Source organism: Elephantulus edwardii, unplaced genomic scaffold (assembly GCF_000299155.1).
Source record: "Elephantulus edwardii isolate Elephantulus edwardi_28Jun2011 unplaced genomic scaffold, EleEdw1.0 scaffold00090, whole genome shotgun sequence".
Taxonomy (NCBI): domain Eukaryota; kingdom Metazoa; phylum Chordata; class Mammalia; order Macroscelidea; family Macroscelididae; genus Elephantulus; species Elephantulus edwardii.
In genome coordinates this window covers 955,143-966,765 of record NW_006399840.1, presented here as the reverse complement: position 1 = coordinate 966,765, position 11,623 = coordinate 955,143, and the positions used below count along the sequence as shown (strand labels likewise).

General features: G+C 52.6%; 1 protein-coding gene across 1 annotated transcript in view; it reads left to right on the top strand.

The window, feature by feature from the left end:
* Window positions 1–11,623, top strand: part of LGR6 (leucine-rich repeat containing G protein-coupled receptor 6) — a 190,490-nt gene that overhangs the window by 3,377 nt on the left and 175,490 nt on the right. Inside the window, exon 2 of the mRNA XM_006890567.1 lies at window positions 9–139. Within this exon, the coding sequence (XP_006890629.1) occupies window positions 9–139 (131 nt within the window). The remainder of the gene's footprint in view (window positions 1–8; window positions 140–11,623) is intronic.

Below are 11,623 nucleotides of genomic sequence, written 5' to 3'. Positions count from 1 at the left end.
CCCGCGAGCCCCGCGCGGGACCCGCCGCCTGCCCGGCCCCGTGCCATTGCCAGGAGGACGGCATCATGCTGTCCGCAGACTGCTCCGAGCTCGGGCTCTCTGCCGTGCCAGGGGACCTGGACCCCCTGACGGCTTACCTGTGAGTACGCACTCTGCACGGGGGTCCCTCTGCTCCTCCTGTTCGGTCACCCGCTAACACCTGCCTGAGTCATCACTCTCCAGGTGATGTTTTGCATGAGGGCATGGATAACCAGGAAGGGCCCAGACGAAAGATTAGACAAATTGTGAGTCTGGGATTTCTCTGTCCGCAATTTGGTCAGTGTGCTTATCCGCTTGCCTTCTGGAACGGCCAGGCTAAGCAGCCACTCCTCTTTCCCCAGCAGACCAGCCTGGTGATGGTGACTGAGGGCAAAGATGACTGAACTGGGGGTGGAGATGGGGGTTTTGGTTAGAGCGCGCAGAAATACTGGCTGTTCCTCTGCCCTAGTTACAATAGAGCTGTCACTGTGAGGCTGGATGGTCTTGGGAAGATGGCCTAGGAACTGGGAGAAGGCTTTTACTCACCCTTGTCCTCTCAGAAAGGGACTCTGCCAGTCCCATCTCCCTTAGCTGAGGCCTCCCCGACTCCCTTAGGGGCCTCCCTGAAGTCACATCCCAAGAGGCAGCGTTGGAGACTCTAATTTGTGGGCAGGCAGTGAGGCTGAAAACCAAGGAACCATTTTTAGAGTCCAAGTTGAGGTGAGGTGGTGCATAAAGGGAACCCTATTGGGGGCTGCTGTCTTCAGGGCAGCTCAAAGATTCTTCTTGTCAGAGCAACGGGTCTAGGGGGCTCTGGTTTGATGCCTTCTGGGCAGGAAGAGGGTCTGGAAGCCTATTCCAGGAGGTTCTGGGAACGCCTCCTCCACCGCTGCTCTGGGGAGAAGAAGCCTCCCTCAGCCCAGCCCAGCCCTGCCCTGCATGGGCACCATCATCACCCTCTTTTCCTGAGCAGGTGAGAAAGCCAGAGGACCTCTCTCTCAGGGGTAGTGTCCTGAGGCTCCTTCTGGACTGAGTGGGTCTCCTTATGGATTTGGGATTCTAGGACGTGGGCGCTCTGAGAACGAGGGCATCGAGGCTGGTCAGTTAGTGGAATTCTATGGGACCAGGACCCTCAGTGCTGGGCCATGCCCTGTAGTGCATGGGGATCCTGAACAGCAATCCCTCCCTCCCAGTCTCCATGTAAGAGGCTCAGGCTCTGGGCCAGAGGAGGGAGTGAGAAGGAGTGTGGTGTTTACTCTCGGGAAGGGTGGATGAAGCCTTCACTGGCCAGGGAGCGGAAAGCAGGAGGTGAACAGGAGACGGGCAAAATCTGCTAGTCTGAGCTGAGCCCTGGGCAGTTGTGGCGGACCTCTGCAACTGACACAGGAGGACAAACTCTGGTCTTTAACTGTACAACCCCCAGGGTAACCCCACTTTTAGCTGTATTTCTATATACGTACATGGAGGGCCAGAATGGTCTGAGGGGCCAGAGGACCTTCAGAAATTAATTGCCTCAGCCTCTTCCCTTCCCAGAACCGAGGTTTTCCTAGCTTGATGGACTATTTGCCATTTTATTCCCCCCAGAAGGACTGGGGGAGGGAGAAGTATAATGGCACCTTTAAAATACAAGGCTCCTGCCATCGCATCAATGGAAGAGTACCTCCCAAGCCTTCAGCATTCCCCCTCCACTCAGTGATGATGTCTGCATTTGGGTTAAGTGGAGGTGGGGTTTGCTGAGTTGTACTGGAGTTTACCTGTGGACTGACAAATCTCTCTCTTGGATGATGCCTCTGAGAGTCTGAGGGGCGTGTCTGAGGGGTGCGGGGAGAGGGAGTATTGATTGGAAGCAGTGTGGAGGATGTAGCAGTGCTGAGTGGAATAAGTACTTGGGACAGTACTGTGGCAGGGTCCTGCTGGAGGACCTGTGGAGATGGGCTCCTGTGGGAGAGCTCTCCTGAGAGGCGCTCAGTGGAGAAGTCCTATTTCTTTTTCCCTCTTAGGAGAGCAATCCAGCTTGCGAGGGGGTCCATGGAGGTGAGGGTTGTCACAGAGAAGAATCAGGACCAGGAGCCTTGGGGGGCTCACGCCCCTTCTCTGTGCTGTCAGGAAAGGCCCAGGGTGGTCCGGCTTCCTCCTCCATTGGTCTGTTACAAGAAGCACCAGCACTTGCTGCAGACAGTGCACATTGGTATCTGATGTTATAACCCGTGGTGCCTCTCTGTCTGGGCCGCTCCAACCTTGGTTCCTTACTGGCTCTGCCACTTAGGCAGAGAATCTTCGAGCTCCTCCAACTAAGCCTCAGGCTCTTCGGGTGCGCATGGAGAGAAGCAGGTGGCTGGGAGAATGACATGAAATGACATGCAGGTGTAAGGTACCCAGCACTGTGCCTGGCACAAAGGAGCTTACACGTGAGTGGTCACTGTTGCCATCAGGCCTGTCGTTGGGTGCTCGGTGGAGGTGGACCCACGTCCTCCATGGGATAGGAATTGAGTCCCGTGGGCGACTGTGACTGAGCTCACCTCGCTCGGTGTTTGGCTCTCTCAGGGACTTGGCATTCAACCAGTTGATGAATACCGGGGCCTGGGATTGGTGAAGGGACGCAGGGCCCCCTCATTGAGTGTTATAAAGGTAAAAATGAAACTTCTGGAATAGGAAGGAAGTGTCAGGGCCGAGGATACTTGGAGATCGTACAAGGAGCTAGAGGCTGAACTCTGAGCTATTAAAGGATTACAGCCTCCAGAAGCAGCCTGTGGGCTTCTCACATGTTCCTTAAACAAACCCTGGTCACGGTCACATCACCTCTGTGCACCCATACCAGGGAGGTGAGTTTCTCTCCTCCTAGCCATTGTCTTTCTTAAAGCAAACACCTCTGCTCCCTCCACCTTAGTTCTCAGAGAACACCATTAGTCTTCTTCATATCCATCCAGCTGGCAACCTTGGCTTCAACAGTCAAGTCCAAACCAATCACCTCTTGTTACTTGAGTTCTGTTTGCTCAAGTCTAAGAGCATAGACTTTAGATGACCCTAATTTTTCAAATGCCTCCTTTTTTTTCTTTTCACCTGTCTTCCTCCCTCCTGCCTGCTTCCCTCCAGAAAGGTTTGAATCCATGAGCCACTCTGTGGGCCGATGATGAGGCAGTCTGCTTCTGATAAGATTTACAGCCTCAGGACCCCGATGAAGGGTCGTCGGGAAGCAGAATCAACTTGAAGGCAGTGGTGTGGTTGGTGGGTCACCCACACTGTAGCCTCGGCGAGACTCCATGGAAGTCACTAAGCTTCACACATTCTCCAAGGCTAGGGCTTGTTCTATGACTTGGGAGGAGCTGGGGAGACAGAGCGCCTGACTCTCTGGGGGTTCTAGCCTAACGGTGCAGAGACCCACTTGCTGTCTCCCATTACACATGCGCTCCAAGATGAGGCCAGAGCGAACAGTCAGCCCAGCCAACATCTAGTGCTGCCCCTGAGAAGGAGAATCCAAGTAGTTATTCCAGCCTTTCCCTTTGCCCATGAAGCAGAGAAGTTTCTGGAGATGGACGGCATGAGGGAAGGTGTTTTGGGCAATCATCTGGAAGACCTGAGGCTCGCACACTCGAGGACCCGTCACCATGCCATCAGGGAAAGCCTCACTGGGCTGCTTGCTGCATTTGGGGTCTTCATTCTCTTTAAAACTACTTGTTATAAACACTGAACTTTTTGAAAGGTCAGGGGTGTGTGTCTGATTTATGTCCTCTTCATCGCTGCCCGAGGTGATCTGTGACCAAAGAGATACAGACAGGAGGCCGAGGGGAGAGAGTGGAAGGGACAGAAGGCAAGGACACTGGCCACAACAGAAAGGAATCTGAGGCGTCACTTACTAGCTGTGTGAACTTGGGACAGCTCTGTGACTCAGTTTCCTCCTCTGTAGAGGAAGCTGATGTCAGCCTCACAGAGCTGCTATGTGGATCCGATGGCGTCGCGCTTGTAAAGGGTTTGGCACGGTGTCTCCCTCACTGCGAGCCTGCTTGCTATTCAGTGATCAGGGTGGGGAAGGGTTGACCAGGGACAGAAGCCAGCACTGGAAGGAGTAGGGTCACACAGCTCTGTGAAAGGGAGGGCTGGGGTGGGGCTGTCTGTGTGTGGGGTGTGTGTTGGGAATCTGTGAAAGGGCAGAGAGTGGCTGGCAAGGTGACAGAGGGAGGAATTCTGCTGGGGACCGGGGGACAGCATTAGTTCATTTTCTCCTGGCTGGTACAGTCTTGGAGCTTCCAGGGGTCAGAGGGCAGGAGGGGAAGGAAGCAAGTGATGGCAGCCCCCTAGCCCACCCCACAGGGTGCTCTTTATGGGCCTTGCAAGGCGATGATTTGAGAAGCAGAGTAGCGTGTGGCCTCCATGGAGGACAGGGGCCTCGAGAGGAAGTGTCTGGAGTGCTCTGAGCCAGGGTTCCCGATGCCTTCCCTGGCCTGACTCATTTTCCCTTCCTAGGAGATCCTCAGTTCCTGGGGTTTGTTAGTTTCACCTCTCCATCTCTCAGTTGCTGTGTGAGCTCTGTATGTGCCAAGACTCCTCTGGACTTCAATGGCTACAAGGTTTGGTCAATCAGCATGCAAGAGGCGACGGGTAGGAAGCAGTTCTGAGTCTCTCGCACCTCCCCTGCCTGTGCAGGACGAGAGTGGACCCTGGGGAGGGTGTGTTGGCACCAGGCCGTGGTGAGGGAGAAGGAGGGAATGGGAAGAAGCCGGGCAGAACCCACACCTGGGCCCCAGGAGAGAAGGGCAAACGAGGAGTGTCCAAGAAATAGGTTCCTTGGGGTCTCCTGTGCTAGGATTACCCCAAAGTGAAGCCTGGGGGGTGAAGTTGGCAGAAGTCAGACCCCAGGGGGTCACAGGAGGAGGGTGAGTGTGTGGGGGAGCCAACACCCCAGTTAAAAGGAAAGGCAGGAAACAGCCCTAGGCAGAAGAAAAAGGAAACCTCTGGGCTCTGGCAGCAGCGGGCACCGGGCGCGGCCGGGTGGGGCGGCTGGCGGAGGAGAAGAAAGCCTGCCTCAGAGCAGTGTTGGCCCCCAGCCCACCTCCATGCCACCCCGCCTTCCCCCTGCCATGGGCTCTCAACCCTATGGCCTTTCCTGTGCAGCAGACAGTCTGTGCTCCCCAGGGAGAAAGAGACGGATGGAGTGAATGGGGGGCTGGACCCAGAACAGTGAAGGTGATGGGCTTCGGGGTTCTGCACTGGAGACATCAGCTCCACTGCTGTGTGTTTGTGGACGACACGCTTCACCTGTCCAGGGCACCAGCGTCTTCACCTTTAAGATGGAAATAGATTGTATCCATCTCAGAGGGTCGTGAGCAAAGAGTGCTGCTTTTGCATCATAAGTGCAAAAGAAATTTGCCATTAAAATGGTTTTGTTTTTCTTCAGCCTTAAACTACAAAGGAGCTTGCTAGGATCTGAAAGGGAATATGAACTTTGTCCAAGGAATCAAAGCTACTGTGAGGGACAGGGTGAGAACTGGGGTTTTTTCAGACCTAGAATTTAGGATGTCAGAGTCTAATTTGTGAGAGTCCCATCAAATTGTCCTTCCTACCTTCTTTCTTATACCTCCTTCCCTACAAATAAAAAACACCAAACTTACAGCAACAACCAAAAAAAAAAAACCATAGCCAAATAGGTTGTGGAGTTGACTGCAACTCATGGCAGCTGTGTGTGATAGTAGAATGAGATCCATAATGTTTTCAGTGCCTGACTCCTCCCTCCCCCCTCATCGTGCCACAGGCAGGACTTGAACTACCAGCCTTTCAGATAGTACCTGAACACGTGTACTGATTGAGCAACCAGGAATTCGTTATGGAAAAAACCCTTCCTGCTGACTTTCAGGGGGTAGCCTAGCGAGTAAGGAGGTGTGCTGCCAACTCAAAGGAAGATGGTTTGAATCCACCAGCTGCTCTGCAGGAGAAAGGTGGGCTGTCTCCTCCTGTGCTGTTTATATCCTCTGAAAATCTGCCGGAGGGTCAGCTCTAAGATAGTTTCAACTTGACAGCAATGAGATGTGGTAAGTTACTGATGTTCAGAGAAATCTGTTTATAAGGAGGGTATCTGATCTTGGGCTCCTGCGTGGGATGCCTGGAGGAGATGAAGCCTGATGAAAAACTCTCCAAAGAAGAAAGTCTAGACTTCCAGGTCAGCATTGTCTGGGGAATTCAGCTTCCCTCCACCCCGCCCCCCACGTCCATCCCCCAAATGCAGTTTCTCAGAACTAGTCTTCTTTAGAAGACAGGGAAAGGTGAAACCAAGCTGCTCCTTGGAGGCAAGGATTTTGAAGCTCTGTCTTATGTACTTTAGGCATGTTGCTAGGAGGGACCAATCCCTGGAGAAGGACTTCATGCTTGGCAGGGTGGAGGAACAGTGGAGGAGAGGAAGACCCTGAATCAGAAGGATTGACACGGTGACTGGAACAATGGGGGCAGGTGTGTCAGAGGCAGTGAGATTGGCTCAGGCCAGGACAGGGCAGGGTTCAGAGCTGTTGTTCATAGGGTCACAATGAGTTCCAGGTGGTTTGATGGCACATAAGAACAACAACAACAGAGTACAGGCATATTCCTCTGGCAGCCTAGTGGTAAGACGCTGAGCTGCAATGCCGAAAGCACATGGTTTGAATCCACCAGCTGCTCCGTGGGAGAAGGATGATCAATCTCCTTCCATGTGATTAACTTCTGGAAGGTCAGATATGTGTCGGTTTGGACTCGATGGCACACAACAGCAACAACAGAAGAGAGGCGAGGTTGGTGAAACTCCACCTCACATACTTTGGGCATGTCCTTGGAAAAAGATAGCAAATTGAGAAAGGTGGAGGGTCAGGGAAAGAGAGGAAGAAACACAACAAAATGGATTGACACAGTGACTGTAACAATGGCGCTGATGAGAATAACACAGGACAGATCTGTTCATGTGGCCATTATGGGTCATGGTCAACTCAATGGCACCTAACAACAACCAGAGTAATCCAGGAGAGGAATTGCTGTTCCATTTCTGCCCCAGGACTTGCCCCAAGGGGTATCCTCCCTGAGCTCATCTCTAAATCTCTAATGAGCTGTGCGACCTTAGACTAGCAACTCACCCCATTGGGAACAGGGCCAAGGACAGAGAGTCCTGCCGAGGGCCTGGACACCTTGGGAAGGTACAAGAGATGGGGGGGGGGCAGGGGGAGAAATTTCCAGCTCCTTCTCCCAGGCTGGAAATGGCAACTCCTCTTTCCTGACCTGAAATTAGAATCTCTGGCTCAGAGGGACTTTCAGAATTGCGGGAGCCGTTTTCTGTTCTAAGTGATTTCTTAGTCAGAAAGGTGGGGGGTCCCTATTTCTAATACCAATAATTCAAGTCTCTCGTCCCGCCCTTCAGACATGGGAGAACAGGCCCCAGGAGGAGAAAAACACTCGAGAGGCAAACTTGGGCAGTGAGCAGAGAGTTATTTTGGAAGCAGCAAAAGGACATGGTAGTGGGGAGAGCTCAGAGGTTGGCACTGTGCCCCCCGGAGCCATGCCAGTGCAAGCCACGGGCTGAGGGGCGGGTGGTGGAGGGTGGGCAGGTGGGGGCTGGGCCTGGCTGCTCCACTGCAGGGCCGCTCCAGAGCTGTCCACTCCTAGCCCTCAGCCCTCTATTCACTCCACCATCTTTCTTCCACTACAGAGGCCTCTGAAGGAGATTTTTGCCCTCGGTCTGAATTCTCCACACGCCTGGGGGGCCCAGGGTCCACCCAGATGAATTGTGACATGTGAAGTCTGAGGCTGGACCCACATATCCACCTTTCTCTGTCCTTCCCCATCTGCCCCAGGGTGCAGGACACTGTGACCTTAATTTCCTAGATTGGGTTCTTTTTTCCTCAGGAAAATGTTTTATCATCAGAAAATTCCAAGCATGACCCCCACTGATTCCTAGATAGAGTGACATATCTAGAAACCTGCTCTCACTTTCCCTTAATTTGTAACAATATTGTTGTTGTTATTATGTGCTGCGGAGACTGCCTTTGACTCATAGCAACCCCATGCACAATAGCTCTGAACTCTGTCCTATCCTGAGCCATTCTCACTCTCTCAGGAGGCACAGTGCTAAATCCTGAGCTCTTCCCACTACCACGTCATTTTGCTGCATCCAAAATAGGACACACCTGCCCCTATTATCTCAGTGACTGTGTTGAACCATCTCACCTGAGGTCTTCCTCTCCTGCACTGTCCCTCCACCCTTCCAAGTGTGATGTCCTTCTCCAAGGACTGGTCCCTCCTTGCAACATGCCCAAAGTATGTTTCAAAATCTTTGCCTCTAAAAAGCAACTTGGTTTCACCCTCTCCAGGACAGACCTTTTTATTCTCTTGGCCGTCCATGGTGTTCAACACCAGAACCACAACTCAAAAGGCATCAGTTCTTCTTTAATCTCATTCATTGTCTAGCCCTCTGATACATAGCAAGTAATTGTGATAGCAGGTGTGCTTCAGTGAATAATGGTGTTTGTTAAATCCTTTGCACTATCTCATATAAACCCTATGAGGCTGCAGGAGAAGAAACTGAGCAAATTGGCTTTACTCAAGAGGCCATGTGCTGTTGTTATGTATCAACATAACCGACCTGTAGCTACCCCTCCAGCAGGTTTTCAGAGGCTGTAAATCAATAAGGAGGAAATTGCCCATTTTCGCCTTTGGAGCAGCTGGTGGATTCGAACCACATGCTTTTAGGTTGACAGCACAACTTCTTACTACTAAGCCACCAGAACTCAAGACCATGACCAGCTAGTAATTGCCATTTCTCCTAACTGTAGTGTTATACTGCCTCTCAGAGGAGCAGAAATGGGAGTTCTGAGTCCCACATAAATGGGCTGGATTATTGGGTATGTTTGTATCTCAGGCTGTGTACACTTCAAAGCCTTTTGCGTTTTCCTATCTTTCTGGGGAAGAATCAGTGGTTAACCCCCATCCTCCCATCTGCCAGCAGGGGTCTCTGAGGGCCTCTCCGGGTGGGTGAGGTCTGCTTGGAGGAGGAGGTAATGGGGCTCTCTGCACAGAAGCTGGGGACTCTGGTTGGGGAGGGGGAGACAGACCCTAAAGTGTGACATTGTTGATGACCTACTGTGTGCCAAGTCATCTGAGGCAGTGGTGACTGTTTGCGGATGGTTGTGACAAGGAGAGACAGACAGGCCACCGTGAAAACGTCCCCAGCTGAGTGCAGCATCACGTGAGCCCCAGGGCTCCAGAGCAGCGCTTTCTGCTGCTTCCTCCTCGGACTCACATTAAACCTGAAAAAGATGCAGGGTGCTCAGCAGCTGGGCGAATCAGCAGGGCAGTTCCAGGCCAGAGCGTACGGCCAAATTCAGGCTGCATCCGGCCACTCCGAGGCCTGAGTGGGCCACTGTCTCTGCACACCAGGAGGCTCTGCTGTGGAGGAAAGCGCTCATAGTTGCAGCGGGTGTGGGTTCAAGTCTTGGCCTCAGCACTCATCAGCTGGGCAGCCCTGCTGCACCTCTCTCTGCTTGTTCTCTTGACTGTAAAATGGAAACAATCCATCAGCTGCTCCATGGGAGAAGGAGGAGCAATCTCTTCCTGTTCGATTAAGTGCCTCTGATAACCCACTGGGGGTCAGGTATGGGTCGGTTCCTCTCGACAGCACACAACAACAACACCACCACCAGAAATAGTACCTACGGTACTTGACACGGAATAAGGGCTCAGTAAGTGAGGGCTATTGTGCTTATTCATTCAGACTCCCCCTGGGGAGAAACTTGGAGGGGAAACTGAGGCAAGGACTGCATCTCTCATACTCTCTCTACCTCAGTCCTTGCTGGGACTGAGCCCCAGGGAGCCCCAGGAGAGCACAGCTTTCCCTCCCCTCTCTCCCTGCCACTGTCTCTGCCCCTTTTCCCTCAGAAGTGTGTGGTTGGAGGACGTGGGGTGTTCCTGAGAGTGTGCAGACTGAGGCGGGGGCCAAAGGGTACTGAGTGCCTTCCTGTGCGCCAGTGTTGGGGGTCTGGATGTGGTTCCCCGACCCAAAGCCAAGACAGGTGGACCAGCAGAGGGGAAGCGGGCAGAGAGGTGTGACCCACAGCCCCAGACCAATCCATCTCCAGGTGATGGCAGGGAAGGCAGGGTTCCTTCCTCATGGGGGAGACAGGGAAATGAGGACCACGCTGCTTGACATTTATTCCAACACGCTTGGTGATTAGTGAGTTTGAACTGTCCCCTACCTGAGTTATCATTGGTTTCTGGGCAACAAGCCAAAGGCAACAGATACTGAGCACTTTTAACACCTCGGTGGAGGAGGCATCCCCAGGTTGACCTGGTCTGAGGGATCTTTTCTCCAAGTCTGTGGGTGCCTCCCATGTCCATGTGTGTGCTCCATGGAGACCTTCCGGGGTATGAAATATGTTTCAGAATCCCTGACTGGCACAGATGGCAAAGCAGTCAGCGACTAACATAAAGATCAGGAGCTCAAGTCCACCCAGAGAAACCTGGGAAGGGCAAGTGATCTGCTTCTGAGCGCTCACAACCACCAACCAAAAGACCCTAGGAAGCACACTGCTACCCTGACACACCGGGGGTCACTGTGCGTCAAATCAAGTTGACGGCAATTGCTTTTTTGGTTTTGTTTTAGGGTGTATTTAAGCCTCAGTTGCCATCAATACACTGGGAATTTAGGTAATATCTGTGCTGCAGTGCCTTCCCTTTTGGTGACAGACCACAAGTAGTGCCTCTTGGCCTCTCAAAGTTTTTAATAAGGCACAAACGTTCGAGCATTGATCTGGTAAAACTGGATCGAATGCCTGCTGTTTATGAGGTGCAATACTGAGTCCTTTCCCTCAGAATTTCACCGACAGTGCTGGTAAAGCAGACACTACTGCTATTACCCCTTCCCGCACCCCCACAGTGATGCCTAGGCTGGAGTGAGGTGTGGGGTGACTCCAATTCTATTGCTCTCTTTTTGCCCTCGGGGCTTGGAGTGGAGATAAGTTGAGCACACAAATAAATGTGACACGTTGAGGGATGTGAGAAGTGCCACAGGCAGGTCCAGATAATGTGCAGAATGCCAGGGACACAGAGGAGGGAACGTCCAGGCCGAACTGATGTGGGGGGGCCAGAGCCCCTGGCGGGGCAGGCAGCGTGGTGCAGAGGAAAACACAGCCTGGGAGCTGGGGACGTAGCTGCACACTTATCTGTATGGTGGGTCAAGCCTCTCCGTAGGATGAAGTCATACTCGACAGGATCCAGCTTGGGAGAGGATTTAGCACATAAAGAATGCTCTTTGCCTTCCTGGGAAAATGTCAGCTAGGAGTGAAAATCTTATGGAGGCCTCTTGGCCCAGTGGCTACACTCAGCTAGCTGGTGGTTTGAATCCTCCAGCTCCTCCACAAGGGAAAGATGTGGTGGCCTGTTTTTAGGTATGTCAAAGACAGTAAGGTTGGCTCAGGACGGAGCAGGGTTCAGAGCTGTTGTACATAGGGTGGCTATGAATCGCAAGTGACTCAATGACACATAACAACAACAACAGTAATAAACTCATTGCTGTCAAGTCGGTTCTGATTCACTGTGACCTGTCGAGTCTCTGAGGCTATAAATTGAAATGAGAGGAAACTGCCCATCTTCCCTCCCCCCC